At 41.8% G+C, this 21,601-nt stretch overlaps 1 protein-coding gene across 2 annotated transcripts in view; it reads left to right on the top strand.

Moving 5' to 3' along the window:
* Positions 1 to 21,601, top strand: part of LOC122802908 (protein Atg16l2-like) — a 1,475,787-nt gene that overhangs the window by 359,011 nt on the left and 1,095,175 nt on the right. The window contains exon 3 of one of the 2 annotated variants that reach the window (XM_044072730.1): positions 9,218 to 9,320. In XM_044072730.1, coding sequence (XP_043928665.1) covers positions 9,218 to 9,320 — 103 coding nt within the window. The remainder of the gene's footprint in view (positions 1 to 9,217; positions 9,321 to 21,601) is intronic. The other variant, XM_044072731.1, reaches the window with a different exon arrangement.

Consider the following 21,601-nt stretch of genomic DNA (forward strand, 5'->3'; position numbering starts at 1 on the left):
CAAAGTGGTTAGAAAATCCTTCTATGTAGCCCACCCAATCACGAAAGGGTTCACATCTAGATCAAGAGAGGTTATTGTGCCCCTCTACTCATCGCTCTTCAGGCCCATAATAGAGTACAATGCCCCATTTGGGATGTACCTTACTCGACACCTGCAACAGCTGGAAAGACCACAGAAGTACCTCAACAAGAGGATCATGGGCCTCAAACAGATGCCCTATGCAGCTCGACTAAAGAAACTCCAGCTCTACTTGGTTGCTTACCGCCTACTCAGAGGTGATCTCTGCCTGACGTACAAGGCCATGTCTAACCCGGAACTAATGGATATGATCCACCTCAAGAAAACCAAATCTCTTAGAACCACACGCTCTAGGGATTTTAAACCTCAGCACAACAATAAATAGGACTTGCTGGAGGGATAGATTCCTGTCCCAGAGACTTCCTTCGCTCTGGAATAGAATCCCAGTCTGTGTTAGGCAAAGCCCCTCACTGACTTTCTTCAAGAGAAATCTTGACAAGTGGAAGGGAAATCGTAAATTTACCCCTGTGATCACTTCGGTGGCCCTGCTAGACAGAGGCTCAGGAATCTAATTTAAAACACATTTTGGCTAGGCTTATAAATGCCCTTGGGCAGATAGCCTACTACCTACCTATGAAGAGTTGTCATTTTGCTAATCGGATAGATGGAGGGATGGATTTTGCCACGTAATCAGTAGTGCACTTCAGCTGTGCAGATACGACAGTTACTGCCTTTCATTGAGATTAGTCATGCTCATATTGCTCAGCACAAGGTTTTTCCCTCCAGCTGTATTATTTATTTTTTTTTTGTCTGTGTCATTATCAGAACTTCTAGTTTTCTTGGATAAGATTGTCTTGCTTGGTTAGTCTCAATTTAATTTTGTGTCGTTAGCTGCCTCTGAAAGCATATCCTACATTTAGATCAAATAAATTCTCAGATCCAGGAGGTGTGCTGAATATCTTGCTACAGGTTACTATAACAGTAATTCATGCTTTCTGCTGGAGTCAGAGTTGCCAGATTTCGAATGGCCGGGTAGGGACAAAAAAAAAGAAAAAAAAATGGTCTTTAAACACAGAGCTACAGTTTTGCATTATACACAAGTAGCTCTGTGTTTAATTATTGATTGGCCCGTTTGCCGGTATACAAGCCAATCAAAGAACTTGCAAAATGCTTTGTTTAATGCGGAACTGCCTGATGCTCCGCATTAAAGAAAAGCAGTTCCGTGTTTAGCGATTTTTGATTGGCCCGTATGCCAGTATACGGGCCAATAAAAAAAAAAAAAGCGATGGGCTGTTTCACCAGGATTTAAACCGGCAGTGTGGGACTCTGGATCGGGCTGCTGTTCCCAGGACAATCCCGCTCAAATAGGGATGCCTGGCAACCCTGGCTGGAATGCCAAGGTACACTCAGAGGAATGCCAACTATGATGTATGTGTGCTTCAGATGCTATAGAAGTAGCCTTTGTGACATTGGTTGTCTTCCATTAATAACTTTAATGTTTGAGCAGTGAAATGTGGTTCCTGCTTCATCTGGGATGTTCTTTTTATACCATACTTTATGGATAATGACAAAAAAAGGCAGCGACCACCACCAGACTCAAAATCCAATGTTTTTTATTCTAACACATAAAACAGTAAAAAACTATAAAAGTAACAAACTGTGATGATCGCTTTTGGGCATATGCCCTGGTGGCCTATGGGTTGCAAGTTCAGTGATCCATTTGGATACCATACTTTGTTTGGTCTTCTGTTCTCGATGTGTTCAGCGACTAAGGGTTTTTGAATTTTTAGAAGCCTTAATATGGAGGAACTGCACCATGGTATATTGGGATCCTGGTACTGCTAGGTAAGATTCTGGAAGTGGTAATAAGGGGCATGAAGATGAGGAACAGATGTTTTTCTTTCTCTCATGGCTTGATTTTTTTTTCATTTTTCCATTATGCCATCCTCCAGTTTCCCTTGGCCGATAGGAGAGACAGTGCATTGCTTGCTGTGCTGGGAACAGTGTGGGTCTCTCCTTCCATGCTGATGGGAGCCCATATCAGAATCTGCTCATCTTCTTCAGATCAGGAAATATTCCTGTGACTCAGAGCTGAGAGCCACAGAGAAAATAAATCCAACTACAGGAATATTTCCTGTTGTGCTGAACAAGAATAGATTCTGATAAAGGCACAGATTCCGATTTGAGCAAGTTTACTGCATGAAAATGTCTACCTTTGCTACTATTGGCACAGCTTTTCTTAGTGGCCTAGTTTGCAGGATGATGGAAGGAGTGGCAGATCATTACCTGGCATTCCTTGGAAGGTGGAGCAGAAGTGAACTAGTTGTTACAACAACATCCCCATTGGACTCTTATGTAAGCTGACAACAAATCTTATATTAACAAGAAGCAAGGAGAGTTCTGCATAGGAAGTGGCATGTGAAGGAATGTACATACATTTTACATTCAGGCCACTTTGTGTCAGAACCTCAGGTGGGGGGTGTATTTAAATGCAAATATTCTCAGTGCTAGAGAATGTCAGCATTCCTTCTGGTAAACCACTGAGTCTTGTACCTTCAGGGAGTGACAGGACTACATACAGGAGCTGTGGGTGGACAGTGTTTTATAGGTAGGTACTTCATTTTTCTAATTAACTTTTTTTGTAGTCTAGAGTAAAGTTATATGATTAAATGATCAATCATAAGGCTTCTATAGATAGATAAAAAGCTGCAGGTGTATCTAGATGCTCTTAAGATTTTAAGCATAGTTTTCAAATTTTAAACCCTCTCTACTTTCAAGCAGTCTACATTAAACTGTCTAGGACTGTATATATTGTAAACTTTGTATCTGATGCTGTCTGTATCATTATTGATCACAGATGGGTCTAGTGTAAGACCTCGGATCTGAGCCGGCAACTAAGAGAACAGCTGCTGAGCTCAAGCTCCTCTCCTTCCCAAGATCCTTTGCAAACCATAACTGCCAGATCTCGTTTTGCAGCGATTTCACTCGGACATGCTTCCTGCAGCTCACGTTTCCAGTTTAAGATAAGTACTGTTTTTCCTCTTTTTTCCCCCAAGGGTTTTTCTTTCTTATTTTGCCTATCTTCCTCTCACCCGTTTTCTTGTTGGGTTCCCCCCTCCCAGTAGCGTTAAAACTTTCTTTCTTGGTCATTTCCCTGGATTCCTCCCCCTTTTCTTCCCCGGGTCCTTTGGGTAGTTTTAATCCTTTTGCTTTTTACCTTTTCTATCCTTTTAACTTCGCTCCTTTTTTGTTATGAAGTGTGTGGGTGGTAGGTGTTTGGTGTGCCTATGTGATGTCTGAGAAGCCCGCTGGTTTTAAAAGGTGCTTCTCATGCAGTCAGAAAATGCCCCATTCCGACATGCACAAGGAGTGTGTTTATCGTCTGGACGAGTGACATCTGGAGGTTGAATGTGACATTTGTGCCAGATTCAACCCCAGGGCTTTCCTGGGACACAGAAACAAGTTTCTGCTTAAAGGGCTTGATAAAGGGGGTCCTTTGGTCTCTGTTTCCCATTCCAAGCCTTCTTCTGATCCCAAAAGGAAGTCTTCTCCCTCCAGGTATCTCTCACCAAAAAAACGAGGCTCTTGGATCGCAGTTCCCCGGATCAGAGTCTAGCCTCTTCTGCTTTGGATCTGGGCTCTTCTGCTCCGAGAGCCCCAGCTCCCTTTGTCAGTTTTGAGACTTCAGAGCCTAAGAGGTCCTCTGATCCAACTCAACCCTCCTGTCGGATCCGTACATGGTGCCATTCATTTCCTCAGATCCAAACAGTACTTTGGATCCAACAGTTTTTTCGGTTCTGATTGTTATTGAGAACTCTCCCTTCAGATCCAGGAGATCAGATCCGAGGAGTACAAGTAGGTCTCCGTCCTAAGACCCCAGGCCCTCGGCTAAGTCGGGGCATTCCTCCATCTCTTCCAGATCCACTAGGAGCTTGCTCCCCTCAGACATGGATAGGATGATGAGGAGCTTTCTCAAGGCTCAAATTGAGCTGGGCTTGTTGCCATCACCTGCTCAATTGCCTAGGGGATCTTGTCCACCCACAGGACTCCTCTGTCCTTGGCCATCCCATCCAGGTTTGGACTTTCAGGATCAGAGCATTCCCAGTGAGAAGCTGACTGCATTGGGCATATCTTACCTTTCCACACCATCAGGGTTCCTGGCTGGCTCAGTTCCATTGTCCTTAGAGCTGGCTGCTCCTCGGCCCTGTGAGGTTGGTGTGGGTTCTGGGGAAGTGGGGTCAGGCCCAGAGTTTTTGGACTGTTCTCTCCCTCTGGGGTCCCCCCCTCTGGACACCTTAGGCCAATATGATCTGGAGGCATCTGTGCTGCGTTGGGGTCCCCCCTTCCATCCCAGGCAGCTGCAACAGGTGGAGAAGGGGGGGTCTTTGTCCAGTCCATTGGCCTTCTGGGCAGTAGAGAGGACCATCTCCGGCTGGGCAACTGCCCCTCCTTTAGCTCTAGTTCTTTTCCAGCCCCTCTCGACATTGGGAGGTGAGACCTCATCATCCTTCAAGGGTCAGCCCTCCCATGTGCACTTTCAGACTGGCATTACCCCCTTCGGGATCCCTACCTCTTCAAAGTCCTCCCCAGAGCCCACAGTGAAGGAGCCTCCTCAGAAGAGGATGCACAAGAGGGAGGCTCTTGGATTCCCCTAGAGAGTTCCTCACTGAAGACACAGATTTTGCGGAAGGAGATGGGCCCCTCAGACTTCCATCCAAGGAGGTGTTCTTTGGGGATATCCTCAAAATCCTTAAGCAGAGAGGCGTTTTGTCTTCTTCGCCCAATCTTCAGAGGAATCCGTGTTTTTGAAGGCCTTTGGGACAGGCCTATCTTCTACCTGTTTGTCTCTCCCTGCCGATGAGCTTGTCCAGCTCATCTCCAACAGGGCACGGAAGGAGCTGACTCAGTGGAACCAGTTCCCAAGAAGGCTGATAGGTTCCTAAGTCCCCCCAAGGACAAAGCTTTTTGGAGCAAGGGCATCCCTGTTGATGCTATTGTGGTGGCCACAGCTACTAAAAAGGAACTCGCTGAGCAGAGCTCCATGGTCCATCCCCTAAACAGGGAGTCTTAGGCAATTGACCATTTTGGGAAGCTTGTGTTTGCCTCGGTTAAGTTTGGACTGACAGCAACCAACTACATGGCACACTTTACCTAGCTGCAAAGGGACTTGGTATCGGAGCTCTCCATTTCCCTTTCTAAGTTGCTGCCTCATGAGAGTCTCAAATTGGTCTCTCTGAAGCTGTTCACTCCGACTTCCCTGGCTAACACCACTATGAGTTTGATCTCTAATGAGGTGGAGGTCACCTCTCGAGCGGCGGGGACGGGCATTGCTGTCAGGCATCATGCCTGGCTTTGCCTTTGCAGGTTTGCGGAAGCCTTCAAGGCATCATTCATTAATGACCCCTTCTACGAGTTAACTTTGTTTGGGCCTTCCATTAAATAAAACTTTAACCCATAGCGCAAAGTAAGGAAAGACTCTGTCCGAGGTCGGGATCAAGTTCTCTACACCCCAACAATCCTTTTCCAAAAATCAGAGGAGTAATAAGAAACTGTGGTTTCTTGGGTCTCAGTCTTCCTAACAGGATGCTCCTCAGGAATCCTCTTCCTCTGGCTGGGGAAGGGAGTTTGACAGCAAATGCCACTCCAGAGGCAGAGGGGTCTGCAGATCCAGGGCTTTTGGGAACCCTTGTGGGAGAAGCCCCCTCAGCACTGCCTGGCTGTCCAGTCCTGGAGGCAGTCGTGCATCAACTTTCTCTCCACCCACTAACCTGGACAAGCATTACCTCAGATCAGTGGGTGTTAAAACGTCATTTCCAGGGGTTACTTCATACCTGTTTTCAGCCCCCAAGAGTTCAAAAATCTCTCCTGGACGTTTCCACCCTGTCAGAGGAAAGTTGACCCTTCTCAAGATTCAAGATCTTCTTCAAAAAAGAGCCATCCAAGAGGTCCCAACAGGATGAGGGTCCAGAACTTACTCACACTTCTTTTTGGTGCCCAAGAAAACTGGGGACCTATGTCCCATTTTTAGACCTTGGCGAACAAAACATGGTCAGGAAGTTGACGTTCCAGATTGTCACTGTTCAGTCCATTCTGCTCTTCTGCACAAGGATGGCTAGATGTGCTTGGTGGATCTCAAGGATGCGTACTGTTGCATCAAAATTGACAGATGTTCCAGGAGATACCTGTGCTTTTTGGCTAGGGGCCACAGCCCCCTGGGTGTTTACCAAATGTATAGCACTGGTGAGAGCTCATCTCCGACTGCAAGGTTTCCAGGTCTTTCTGTACTTGGATGATTGGCTCCTCATGGCCCTCACAAGTCATCAACTCACATTGGCCATGGATTACACTGTCAGTCTCTTTCAGAATCTAGTCATTACAATCAACCTGCCCAAATCCCATCTTTCCCCATGTCAGAACCTGGAATTTATTGGGGTCCTTCTGGACATGGTGTCAGAGACTGCAGCACTTCCCCTATACAGAGTCCAGATTATTCAGGGCCAGGTCCGTCAGTTGCTGGATTTGGAGCTTCCCACATTCCACTTGATCTTGCAAGTGCTAGGTTCGATGGCAGTGGCAATACAGTTAGTGCCTCTCACCCAGTATCATATGAGAGTTCTGCAGTGGACCATGGCAGTGCAATGGTCAGCTCAGTTTCATCCCTTGTCCATGACCGTCAGGATTTCTCAGGTATGCAGATGTCACCTTGCTTGATGGCTCCAAGCTCAGGATCTCGTTATAGGCAGATCCTTCTGTCTTCCTCATCTCAAGGCCATGGTGACCACTGACGCCTCCTGTTGGGGTGGGTGGGCATTTTCGGAGAAGGACGATTCAAGGCGCATGGTCCCCTTTAGAGACCAAATTGCATATAAATGTCCTGGAGATGAGAACAGTCCTTCTAACATTGCAAGCCTTTCAGGTCTGTCTCCCTCTGAGGACCATTGCAATTCAAGCAGACAACATGGTGGTGGTCTGGTACATCAACAAGCAAGGGAGAACACAGTCTTATCCCCTGTGCAGAGAGGCCATGAGAGTCTGGGAATGAACAATATCTTCCAGGTGCTTTCTTCTTGCAATGCACATCCCTGACAGTTCCAACGTATTAGCCAACAAACTCAGCAGATCTATCCTGAGTCCTCACGAGTGGTCCCTTAAGCCGTCTGTGGCACGTTGGATGTTCGACTGCTGAGGTCTCCCATGCTGCAATCATTTTGCCTCTCCGGTCAACCTGTCCCTCAAGCCGTCTGTGGCACTTTGGATGTTCGACTGCTGAGGTCTCCCATGCTGCAATCATTTTGCCTCTCCGGTCAACCACAAATGCAGCAAGTACTTTGCCCTGATCCCCCACGGGGGGAGTCACCCAGGAATGCACAGGTTTGCGATTGGCCCCCGGGATTTCTATATGCTTTTCCACCAAATCCCCTCATCCCCAAGGTCTTACAGAAAGTCATTCTCCTGAAGACTCCTGTCATCCTCATTACCCCCTTGTCAGGCACGGTTTGCCCTCCTCTGGTCTCATCTAAAATATCCGCCCTGGATATTAGATCCCATTCTGGATCTCATTTCTTATCCATGGAGGCTTTGTCTTCCCAATCTCTGTCTCTTTGTCTGACTGCTTGGTTCCTCCATTTGCAGTGATCCTATCCCAGTCCAGGCTTCATTCTCTGTTTCAGAGCATTATCTTTGTTTCTCAAAAAATGTTGACCAAAAAGGTGTATTCCAGCAAATGGAAGAGATTCTCTGGGTGAAGCAATGCAATCTCTATACCTTTTCAGCCTCTATCCCCAACATTTTGTTGTTCTTGGCCTCTCTTTTTTCAGCAATGGACCAGTTTCTCTATGATTAAACTGCAATTGGTGGCTATTTCCAACTTCCATTTGAACAAAAGTCCCACCTTTTCTTCCAGGCTGTGTAAGGTCTTCCTCAAGGGGATCTTTCTTCTCAGACCTCCTATCAAGGATCCCTCTCCTCCATGGGATCTCACACTGTTGTTGCAGTCTTTGACACAGAAGGCCTTTGAGCCAGTGGCGACCTGTGTCTCAAAGTCCTATCTTGGAAAACGGCATTGTTGGTGGTTTTTACTTCGGCCAGGAGTGTCTCCAAGTTGCAGGCCCTCTGCATAAAACCTCCTTTTATGGTATTCCATAAGGATAGGGTGTCTCTCAGGACCAATTCTTCATTTTTTCCTAAGGTAGCCTCAGAGGCTAACCTTAACCAGTCTCTTCAGCTTCCTGTGTTCTTCCCCAATTTTTCTAATAAAGGGGAATATTAGTTGCATTGTCTGGATGTCCATAGACAGTTATGTTTTTACCTCAAGAGAACTGAACATTTTCGGAAGTCTGATCACCCTTTGTTGTCTTCTCTCAGACCAGGAAAGGTCAAACAGTTTCCAAGGTATCAATTTCTCATTGGATCGCCAGCCATATCTCTTACATTTATGAAAGCAGACACCTGGAGATTTCCACACCAGTTAAAGCCCACTCTACTAGGTCAGTAGCCACATCTTCTGCCTTCTTGGCAAAACTTTCTTTTGATGAGATTTGCACCACTTCGACTTGGCCTAACCCCCATACCTTTGTTACACATTATAAGTTGGATTTGGTATCTAGGGGCAGGGCTTCCTTTGGTTCCTCTGTTCTCCGGAATGTCCTTCACTGAGGCCTCCCAGGTTTCATAGAAGTTGGGGACTCTGATCCATCTGTGATCAATAATGACATGGTTAGCATCAGATAAAGAGTTATGTAGTTACCATGACTTGGAATCTGTGCTATCCAGTGTCATTATTCATTATGTTCCCACCCTCCTTCTGGAGATTTGGGAGTTATGGAGGGATGTATCGCTTGGCAGTTTTTCATCTTTGTAGGTAATTTTCACTGCAGTTTTTCTTTCTATCCAGCAGACTCGATCTGAGGGTTGTGGGTAGTGAGGGATCTTGGGAAAGGGAGAAGCTTGAGCAGGAGTTGTCCTCTTAGTTGCTGGTTCAGACTGAGGTCAGATCCTAGACCCATCTGTGATGAATAATGACACTGGACAGCACAGATTCCAAGTTATGATAAGTACATAACTCTTTTTAATTTACTTTCTCTGGCCTGTTAAGCTTGTAGTATTGTACTGCTGAAAAATGCTTTTCTTGCATATCTATTGTAATGAATTAATCATCGAGCAATAAGAGTCAGGCAAAGTGATGTTTGTATCTTTCTAGCAGGTTAGATGTTACATCAACAGTACATCGCTTGGAAGACCCAGAAACATTACAACTTCAGCATCAAAAGGAAGTCACTAAACTAGAGAAGACAAATGGTGAGGTAAGCTGGTCATGGGCTGCATGATTTAACTGACCCTTCCACCGTCTTATTAAAGGGTCATAGCAATGTAACACATGACAATGCAAAAATTGGTTTACTGGATTCCTTATGTCATACACAGTAGAAAACAGGTAATTTTCCCAGTTCTGTTAAATGAAGAATTGTTTGTATATCTGCTATGCACTGAGGTATCTACCATCTTTTTCCTCTACTGTTAGCATAAAGAAGCAATTCCAACTGCATATGTACCCTTTTGTGAGCTCACACCTTTTATTAATAATCATAGGAGTAATCATATGTCATGATCTGCGGCTAAGTGGTGTGTCGTCTTTTGTCAGAACTAGCTCTGTTGGAGAGAAGAAAAATCAACGTCATGCACAAAGTGACAGACACAATTTAAAAATGGCATTTTTGCAGGGCCCCATCCCCCTGTTTCTTTTAATTACTACATCAGACATGGCACAGCATTGGGTGGTGGAAGCATGTGACATGTTGCTGTGTTTAGTGGGTAGTTTTTGATGAAACTGTACGATTCCCATTTCATTGAAACCCTACTTAGCAAAGTACAGAACTCTTGTGTGTCATACCTCACTAATTGTGTACACTTTTCCTGGAATGACTGTCTTCTTGTACCTTGCTCCTGCTAATTTTTAGCATATTCCTTTTTTCTTTTCTTTCCTCTTACCTTTGGTAAATAAGTTTGAGGTCATCAATTCGTTCCCATGTTTTATGCCATTTAGTATATTTCTTTTCTGTTTTCTTCTTTACTCTTAACCTTTGGAGAGTAAATTTGAGGGCATCAGTTTATTCCTAATGTGTTTCTTTTTCCATTTCCTTCATGTTTTGTGTAGTTTTTTTCTTGGTCTGACTTTTGTCGCGTTTCATGTGCCAGTGTAGAGATTTGTCCTTCACAACACAGTACATTACTTTAAGAAATATTAACAATGCATATGTTTTCAAAACGCTTTTTTTTCACGTTTGTTAAACTGATTCCTTTTTAGTATTGCATCATTGTAGCTCTCCCATCATCATTTGCATGATGTTTTGCTGTGACTTTTCAACCAGACTTACTGTTCATGATTTTTATTAGTATGGGTTTTTTTTACATGAATGCTCAGTAACCATGGAATTTGTTCTTTTGTACTGTTTCAGCTGTTGCACATCCAGCCTTATCTTATCCAGTATTTGACTTCTTTCATTTTCCTATCTTTTAATTTCTCCAAGACTTTTGAATTCTGATACCATGACGAGAGTGGACCCCATTCTTAAGTCAAAGTACGATTAAAGTTCATGAAATTACTGTTTCAATCTTTGATGTTAGCCAAAATTGTTTTTCATAGCACCTGCAATGTGCCCAGAATTGACTCCTTCTGCAATTCATGAGGAGTTACATGTATCGGTAGCATACCTAAATACAACTGTAAATTATTTTTTAAGAGGCCCCTTGCTCCTGCTACTGTTGGAACTGTCATGTTATCCTTCTTCCATATTGCCCTTTTTTCTTCCACCAAATCATGGTATTTTATGACTTTGTGTCTCTGTGTACATAAGACAATGCAATCACTGGGTATAGCAATTTCTATGATCAATGCTAATTTTGTCTTCTTTTCCTGGACTTCTGTATCTAGTTTTCTCACATCTATTTTTCAAACTGTTGGTAATGGGTAATCCCATGTAATAAACTTCATCATTTTGTATAATGTTTGTGGCTCATGTTTCCAGTGCTTCTTTAATAGTATAGTGTTTGCAGAATCCCCAATGCAGCAGTCTTGCCCCATTATTATACATTTCAGTGTACAGGCCTTCTGCCATTAGTGTATCCCACCCAACAACAAGATGTGTGACTGTTTCCAACTCTGTTTTACAAAACCTGTATTTGTCTGTTTCTCCGACATGTTCAATGGATTTTATAACCCAACCTGTACGTAGCCCACTATCCCGGGACACCAATATTAACCTTTTGTCTTTTGGTTTAAATTCACCTCTCCTTAACCATTCCTGTGTTAAATCCTGATTGACATGAGGTTGTTTCAGGAGTTTTCTGTACTTGCAACTATATTTATGCATTTTCCACATTTCTTGCCTTCTCATCTGATCCTTCACTTATTTTCTTTCTTTGCCTGATTTTTATCTACTTCTGGTTAGATTTTCATCAGTACTGACATGCTTCTGCTAAACTAAACAGGGAACTCATCTTAGACTTGTTCTCTTCATGTTTTAAAACTTTCTCTGGATCTTGAGGTCAGCAAATATGTATGCAGTCCTGCAATTGCAGATCAATGTATGTAATCAATTTTGAGGGGCTTCATAGCTCCTTCAGAATAAGGAATATATAATCTTGGTATACACTGATTTTTATAAGTCATTTGATAAGCATGAAACATTTTTCTTGTTTTCATGTCCAACTAATCCAATGTCTTTTGGGGCCAGTCAGCCTTCCCAAAACTGTAAGTTAGAACAGGAAGAGCAGATTGATTTATAGTTTGGACTTTCTTCCTAGATGTCAGAGCTGTTTTCAGTATTAATTGTAGTCTTCTAAAATATTCCTTACTTAGTTATATTTGCATTTGTTCATGTTTTATTGTTGATCCTCGATCACACTTCCTCAAGTTCTTTTATATCACCATTCTGTCTGCGACTGATATTTTCTTGGTGCTGCAGTTTTCCTGCTTTAAAGTTGCTTTTGCACATTTATCAAGACCAAATGATATTTTTATATCATCTGAGAAAGTTTTAACTAATTGCAGTTGTGCCTTCAGTTATTCATCTGATGAACTATACCATTTTAAATCATCCACAAAGAGAAGCAAAGTCTTTATACTTTATTGTTTTCAGGGAGCCAAATTTTAGCCATGATCTGATCTGTTAAATAGAGAGATTAATGGATTATACAAGAGAAAAGAGCAGCAGTGACAGAGTCACCATGAAATATCCCCGTTTGTGTTTTTATCCCTGGGATAATAATTTGTCTTTTATCATGACTTATCTGTAAAGTGGTTTACCACTGTTTTGTGGCCAGTGTAATGTAATTGATCAATATAAGGTGAGTCTTATACATTTGTAAGCACTCTTTTTATCCATGAATGTGAAATGCTATCAAATACATTTTTGTAGTCTGTCTGTGCCGTAATTAGTTTCTTCCCCTTTTTACAATTCCCCATTATGATTTTATTAACAACAAATGATCCTTTGTTCCACATGACTTTTTTTTGTTACCCTTTTGTTATATTGCTATGATTCAGTTTTCGTCTGAATGACAATAAACTTCGTCAGCATCAGTTCCATTATATAGTTTACACATTGCTGGATGGAAAATCATTGGTCTATAGTTTTTAGGATATTGTGCAGGTTCACTCTTAAGGAAGGAATATCATTTTTCCTGTTGTTAATCAGGTTGGTGCCTGTTTGAGGTTTGCTTATAAATAGTTATTAATTATGGCTAAATCTTCACATAAAGATGTTAATATTTTTAGCCGGAAGTTAGGTACTGCATCTGGGCCTGGAGTTTTCCAGTTAGGAAGTTTTCTTAATTTTGTTTCAATTTCTCTGGCTGTTAACCTCTTCTACCCATTCAACATCTTTATGTTCCACAGGATCTCCACAGATATTTCTCCAAAATGTGTATATTTCTTCTTTTTTTGGTAGTGTTTCTCTTCTTTTTGCCTTGTTTCCCAATTCTTTATAAATCTTTTTTGGATCATCAGTAAATTGCTCATTTTATACAATTTTTTTTTATATTTATCGACATATCTTCTAAGTTTTCCTGCTTGTGGTGATACCTTTAGTCTATTATTTGCAATAGTGTATAATAGATACATGTTTATTCTGATACTACACATTGCTTTTATTACGATAACCTTTCTGAGTATTTTTGCTGATCTGTTTCCTCTTCTGTACTCTTCTAATAGCATTACGTCTTGTCTTAATTGCTTTATAGTTTTCTCTATTCGATACTCTTCCCTTCCTTTCACTTACTACCCTAGGTTTTTTAGTAAGATTTTTATCTGTTATTAATTTAGCTGCAGAGTAATACGTCCCATTTACTTCTGTTTTATTGCATGAATTTCTATGAACAGTCTTGATTAATATGTTCATTTGTTTTATCAAACTCCTAACATTTTGGGTCTTATTGAGTTTCTGTTGTCTATTTCTTTCATTGTTCTTAATATGTCTATCCATGTCTTTTAAATCAAGCAAATTTTCTTTTAGAGATCATTTCATTCTAAACTAAGGGCACATTCTTTGTTCTCCATTTCCTGCTGGCTTTCTACAAAAGTTCCAGAAAATCTTGCTGTGCCATTGTCTGTTCAACTTCACCCTTTGTCATCTGTTGTTCTTTCATATGGAAACTCAACATTGACTGTGTCAGAGTTGCCGCAGTTTCCTGATGTTCTTCGTGTTTCACTGTTGCAGTCATTACATTTGGGTAATCTGCTGGCAGGTTGCCCTCAGTCAGCCTAAATAACAAAGTCTTGGGTCCTGCCTCGGTTGCTGTCTCCTCTTCCATGACATCAGGGGTATAAAACATGCAGCCGATGCCATTTTATTCAGTCTTTCTTGCCACGTGGTGCCCGAAGCAGAAGCAGTTCGCAAGTGCCGGTCGGCCGACTCCTGAAATGTTCACATTCGAGTTTCAGAACCGAAGTCTTCAAACTAAAGCTAAGTACCCCATTGGGGAAACTTTTTCTTGCTCCTTACCGATGTCAGTAAAAGTTAATAATTACATTACTTGTGGGAAGCAAATACCTCATAAGGATTTCCATTTATACTGTATTCCTTGTCTAGGCCCAGATCATAACGTGCCTTGCTGTCGGTTTTGTGCTAAATTTAACCAACGCACTATTAAGCATCGGTATAGTTTTGCTTCTAAATATTTTGGATCAAGATTTAATTATCCTGAAATGTCATCTGTTAGTATTCTGACTACTGGAGTTCGCAAAAAATGCAAAGAAAAAGACAGAGACAGACCGTTGAGGTCCAAAACCGATGACGAACCTTCTCCTAAGCCAGTCGCCGGTTCGCCGGTACTGAGTGAGGCGCTTTCACAGCCCCTGATACCCGCTACTTTTGAGTCGCAGGCCTCTACCGAGTCCCATGCGGAGTGCAGTATGCCACAAGATTCTCAGAGTATTGAACCCATGGATGTCTCTCCCATGGATGGGTCCAGAGCCACTGTGAAGGCACCGGCTTCTGAGGGTGTTTTCAGGCCTCAACAATTTTATATAAAACTGACACCAGCCTCAAAAACAAGGTCAAAAGCATCTTCTATGTCTACAAAACCGATGCATGGGCCACGTGCTCATGCCTCTATGCCTAAAAAAGAGATGATCAAAATGGCTGAGGACTTGATTACCTTGATCAGGGGTTCCCAACCTCCCCTGCTAAGAGGCCTAGGCAAAGCACTGATTATGAATCTTCAGATCAGGTTTCCATTTCTTCTGATCAGGAATTTTCCATTCCTCCCTATGAGGATTCTGATGCAGAGGAATCCATCCCATCTGCTTCTCCTCCTGAGGATAACTCTTTTGGTGAAACTTTGCATACTTTAAGTGAACATTTTCACTGGGAGAGTCAGGACTTCTCTGAATCAAAAAAGAGGCTTAGGGATTTCCTTCTTCCTCGGCATAGGCCTTTGGCTATACCGCCTGTATTACACATTGTTGATGATGTGTTTTCGGAATTAAGCATGGCTCCTGATTCCCTACCTCCGTCTCCTAGTAAGCCAGACAGATATTACAGGGTTCCTGACTCCCACAAATTTCTATTCAAAAATCCTGCTGCTGACTCTATTTCACAGGGTCCCAAGGGTGTTAAGGCCTCTACAGCCAAAATTCCTACTCCCTCTGATTGAGATTCCAGGGCGCTGGATAGATGGGGAAAAAAAGTTTATACGTCCGCTACCTTGGCAATCAAAGTCTTAAACTGCCAATTTCATATGCTTAAATATCAACAGCATGTTATGGGCCTACTGAAACAGAAAATGATGTTGCTTTCTGATTGTGTGGAAAATAAATAATTACAGGAATTATTGCATTCAGCAGAACAGGTTGGAAAGCATACTTTGCAATGTGGCTTGATTCCTTGGAGGCCTGTTGCAGGGCCAGAGTTACTGGATCTGTGATTAGAAGGCATGCCTGGCTCATGGAGCAAAATCTGCCTGATCATGTTAAAGCTAAATTGTTGGATGCTCCCTTGCAGCATGATACTCTGTTTGGTAATAAGGCAGAAGAGGTTTTAAAGAAAATGGAAGACAAAGCTAAATTTATGCAAATTGTAAAAGATTTCTTGCAAGTGCAGCCACCCGGGTTCAGTAGGCACTGACTTACTAAAAATTGGTCCTTTCCTGTGTCCAACAGAGCCACTGAAGGCAAATCCAGGCGCTCAAAAGGCTCCAGATACCAATCACAGGGTTCTTACCGGTCAAAGCAATGGGGTGCCTCCACCTCCAAATCTGGTGGAAACAAAGGGCAACCCTACAGTAAGCAGTCTCAATGACTTTCCTCTACCATCACCAAGCACTTATCTTTTGGCAGCCCCTTTGGGGGGGAAAACTAGCACTTCATGCTCAAAATTGGCAGTTAATTACCCAGGACAAGTGGGTGTTGAACATAGTATCCCAGGGGTACAGATTTCACTTCCATACTTTGCCAATTCCAAATGGATGGCCAGATCTGCCGCAAAATCAGGGGACAGACGCTCAGAAACAAGTTATGTCCCTCATCGATATGAGGGCTATTCAACCAGTACTAGAAAAGGAAAAAGGACAAGGTTTTTATTCAAGACTCTTCCTGGTACCCAGAAAAGACGATTCTTGGCGTCCAATACTGGATTTATTGATTTTGAACACATTCCTGGACATTCCAAAATTCAAAATGCTGACTTTACAACAGCTACTGCCTATGCTGGGCAGAAATGCTTGGTTAGTGACTCTAGACTTAAAAGAGGCTTAACTGCATATCCCAATAAGGGAATCCGGCAGAAGATACCTCCGCTTCAAGGCAGATGTTTTGCATTGCCAATTGTCTGCACTGCCCTTTGGCCTATCTATTGCGCTCAGGGTCTTTACAAAGTGCCTGGCACCAGTAATTGCATTCTGCAGACAAAGAGGTATACAAATTTATCCTTATCTGGATGACTGTCTCATTCAAGCAGAGGACAAGGACACTCTTTTTCAACGTCTGGCGTTTGTAAAGAGGCTTTTGACATGCCTGGAGTTCACTATAAATGAAAAGAAATCCCAACTGGTACCCTCTCAAATAATTACATTCCTGGGTGCAAGCTTGAATACAACTGCCCAGATGGCTTACCTTACACCAGACAAACAAAGACAACTGACAATATACTTCAAAGAAATGGCAACAAAAACCCTGTTATCTGCAAGACAAATTCTGCAGGCTTTGGAGTTCATGGCATCCTACATTCTACTAATTCCATATGCAAGACTTGCATATGAGGAAACTTCAATGGTACCTAAAATGTTTATGGAGCCAACATTGTCACAGTCTGGAAACAATGATACCTCTCATTCCCTGCCTACAACAGGAGTTTCTTTGGTGGGCGGAGACATGTCAATAAAACAAGGGACTGTCGTTCACTCTACCCCCTGACACCCAAACCCTAACTACAGACGCATCAGACTATGCTTGGGGGGCCCACCTGGCAGGGAGATGCATTCAGGGCAAGTGGAGCCCAAAACAAATGCATCTGCATATCAACCAGAAAGAGATACTAGCTGTTCAGAATGCTCTGACAGCCTTCAAGGACTTACTTAATCCAGGACAACTACTGATAAAGATGAACAACAAAACGGTTATGTGGTACATAAACAAGCATGGGGGTACACATTCCTACCTCCTTTGCAGACTAGCCATGACATTGTGGAACATGGCTTTGACTTACCAAATACATCTTCAAGCTCAATTCCTGCCAGGAAAACAAAATACTCTGGCAGAAGACCTAAGCAGAAATCTTATGGACCCACAAGAATGGAAACTGGATCCACAAATCTTCAGCATGTTAGCACAGAAATGGGGGAGCCCAGACACAGATATATTTGCCTGTTCCAAAAATTATCAGCTGGACAAATTCTGCAAAAGAATTCATCACAAAAAAGCATGGAAAGTGGACGCCCTATCCTTCAGTTGGAAAAACCTATCGGTCTATGCCTTTCCCCCTCTGCCTCCTCTCTCCAAGGTCTTACTAAAAGTCAGACAGGAAAAACCAAAAATGATCCTACTTGCTCTGGATTGACCTCGACAACACTGGTACCCACATCTAAGGAATATGTCTCAACTCCCCCCTTGGTACTTGCCTCAAATACCTCATTTACTGTCTCAGCAGAACAATCAAGTTCTGCACACTCAGCTCCAAACTCTGAACCTTGCAGCATGGCTGATCATTTAATTATTCAAACAACACCTCTGAGTAAATCTGTGATGGATGTCATTTTGGAAGTCAGAAGGCCTAGAATTAGAAAATCTTATGCTGATAAATGGAAGAGATTCTGTGCTTGGAACTAAGCACAAGGAACAGACACAGCAAAGCCCAATATTCCTCCAATTTTACAGTATTTGACTGAGATGCTCTTCAATAAAAATCCATGCCTCTGCCATCTCGGCTCATTACAACACAGAGCCTCCCATCTTTTCTCATCCTCTGCTTAAACAGTATCTTAGAGGGGCCAAAAATTTAAGGCCTCCCAGGAGAGCACCAACTCCTGCATGGGACCTCAATTTTGGGCTGGAAAAACTCACCCTGCCTCCTTCTGAACTAGCAGCTACTGCAGATATAAAGTTTTTATCTTGGAAAACTGCTTTCCTTTTGGCAATCACTTCAGCAAGAAGGGTTTCAGAACTACAGGCTCTCATGGCAGTGGAGCCTTTTATTATATTTTACCCGGACAGGGTGTCCCTCAGGACCAATCCTTCTTTTATGCCTAAGGTGGTATCCAGTGTGGCTCTTAACCAGACCATTCATCTGCCAACATTTTACCCAAATCCGCAGAACAAGGGGGAGCGGGTTCTGCATTCATTGGATGTACACAAACAACTAAGATTCTACTTAAGCAGGACCAAATCTCTAAGAAAATCTGAGCAACTACTGGTAGCATTTGCTGCAGTGTCAGAGGGGAAGGCTATATCAAAGCAGACTTTTTCTAAGTGGATAAGCCACTGCATTGCTTTCTGCTATTTGCACAATGTGGTAAACCTGTGCCCAAGGGGATCAGATCACATTCCACCAGGGCTGCCTCTACTTCAGCAGCTTTTCTCAGAGGAGATCCAACCAAAGATATTCTAGAAGCTGCTACTTGGAGCTCTGTTCATACCTTCACAAAGCATTATCATTTACCTCTCTTTTCCAAATCCAGGGCAGGCTTTGCCACTGCAGTCCTGCAGGGCCTTATAGCCGCTCCTAATGCTGTTTAGTTCCATCCTCCCATCCATAGCTTTGTTTTTCTACCCAAATGTAATGACTGCAACAGTGAATCACGAAGAACATAGTACAGTTGTGTACACTTACCATAAATGTAGATGTTCGAGTGTATTCACTGTTGCAGTCCGGGTTACCCACCCACCATCCCCCTTTCTATACCTTTCCTTTCGTTCACTATACTCAAAAGCCTTTGTGGTGTATTTGCTTTAAGTTGAAGGTAAAGTTTGTTTCTAAAAGTGCATCTAAATATTGCTGTTAATATATATATATATATATATATATATATATATATATATATATATATATTGTTTTTGCTCCCCATTTGGGGGACACCTGACATCTGAGGCAAGAAAACCTGAATAAAATGGCATTGAATGCATGTTTTATACCCCTGACGTCATGGAAGAGGAGACAGCAATTGATGCAGGACCCAAGACTTTGTTATTCAGGCTGACTGAGGGCATCCTGCCAGCAGATTACCCAAATGTAATGACTGCAACAGTCAATACACTCGAACATCTACATTTATGGTAAGTGTACACAGTTGTACTTTCCTTCCCTTGCCGCACAACTCTAACTGATCTTTTGTACTGGTTTCCTGCTGAAGGCTGCAAAGTACCTTCATATGGCAACTGATCAGATGCTTCCCACTCCACTGGTTTCTACTTAAGTAGGGGGGATTCATTATTCTCTCATGCTCTGATGTTATCAGAGTTAGATTTTCTGCACTAAATCCTTCACTTCACTGGTAATCCATAACTTCAGTTTCTATTTCTTTTATTTCTCCATTACTAACGCTCTTTTATACCTTTCCTTTTGTTTTCTTATTTTTTTGCATTGTAAAGTTTTACATATCTGGATGTCTTTGCCTGTATTTCTCTTCAGATATCTTTGATGTTGCTTTTTTGTATTTATTAGTTTTGCTTTCTCTTTTGCATAAATATTGCACCATATTAAAACTATTTTTATATTTAAAAATATATTTCTATTTAATATATTTATTAATAACCTTCACAGCTCCAGTCACCATGGTAGTTTAGTTCAGTATGCAGATGACTCAGCATTAATATGTGCAGCCTCAGCAATAAATAAGCTGCAAGACATTACTCAGAAATATTTGCAGCACACCTGGCCTCTTGTGTTTTTTACGGTTACTCAGAAATCTTTCTCCTCTGTAGAAACCTGGTTCAGAGAACCAAACCTTCCTACTCAACCTCAAGAAAACTATGTTGATGCTTTTTACCTCATAAAGTCAGCATATAATACTGTAATTGAAGATGTAACTCACATTAAACTTCTAGGCATTATAATAGATGACAGTCTCAAATATGACCAGCATATACTGCACACCATTAAATATACACACTACAAACTCAGCTGCCTTTATAGGATCAATGGATTTCTTACAAATAATGCAAGAAAAACTCTAGCCACCACCTTCTTATTGCCAAATCTCTTATATGTCGCTCCTATCCTAAGAAACTTAAACAATACCCAAAGAAAGAAAGAAACTAGTCTCCTGCTACAGTAAAATAGCTAAATTTGCCACCAAAACTTGCCTCCTGCTACAAGAAAAAAGCTAAATTTGCCACCAATCTCCCTCATAGGGCCCACCATTGTCATAGCTTAAAGCAGTTAAACTGGCTTGAAGTATACAACTACCTAACATATTCACAACTAACTACAGTACACAAACTCATTCATCATCCAGAAAAATGTCCTGCAGTACAAAACATATTACTGCCCTACTGTACATCAAGGGACCTCCATTCTAGTAACAAATTCTTACTACTTAAAAATAAGTCAAATAATGTTGCAGCAGACGTGCTTTACTCCAAATACATAGCTAAACTCTGGAGTAGTAGCCCCACACTAATAAAACTCTGACTCATTTAGTTTTAAACCACTGCTTAAACAATATCTTAACCAATCCTGGTCCTGCACATGCTCAGCAACAGGTTAAGACTTTGTGCTTACCGTATGCTACTCTCCAAATACTCTCCTTAAATAGAATACTCTCAGCTTTTCACTGAGCTGACAAAACAATTTTTATCCATAAATTCTGCCTGTACAATCCACTAAGTTGCATGTGGGCTTTGTCGTTAGTAACTTCTACCTCTGTAAAATCTTAGAATGTATAAATGTAACTATTGTATGTGTATTAATGTAAATAGAAATGTAGCTGCTATGTGTTTAATTGGAACTTGGCATATTGTAATGTAAGCAAGTGGAGCTTTTCTCCACAGGCCTCTGCTGAAAATGAATATTTCTCAGTCAGACTTTCCTGGTAAATAAAGACAAGTAAGTAAATATATGTTTTTTTCCCCATGTCCATATTTCTTCTTCAGGTATTTCCTGCTCCTCATGAGTCTCCTTACTTGGGGGACACATTGTTCCATCATGCTGTGACAGAACCTGTGTTAGACTCTCTACTCCATATCCTTCACTTCACAGGTGTTCTATAATATCAGCTTCTACTTTTTAACTTCTACTTTATTTATCTTATGTTCTGCATTCCCCCTTTGTGATCTTATTTTTTGTATTGTGGAATTTTCCATATATGGGTGCCTTTGCCTATATTTTTCTTTGAATATCTTTGTAGCTGCTTTTTTGTATTAATTAATTTGTTTTTTTTCCTTTGTATAATTATTGTACCATATCAGATCTCTGTTTCTTTCCCATGTCCATATTTTTTTTATACCTTTCAAAAATCTCTAGATTTTATTCTTTACGTTTTTAAATATCCTCAGTTCTTCTTTTTCCAAACTGCCCAAAGTTTCTTGGTCTGTATAATGTTTTTCCATTTTTGGTGTGGTTCTCATAAAATTTGTGTTTTTCTGGCAAATCTC

This window comes from Protopterus annectens, chromosome 5.part0 (genome assembly GCF_019279795.1).
Source record: "Protopterus annectens isolate FY-2018-M chromosome 5.part0, PAN1.0, whole genome shotgun sequence".
In the NCBI taxonomy this organism is placed as follows: Eukaryota; Metazoa; Chordata; order Ceratodontiformes; family Protopteridae; genus Protopterus; species Protopterus annectens.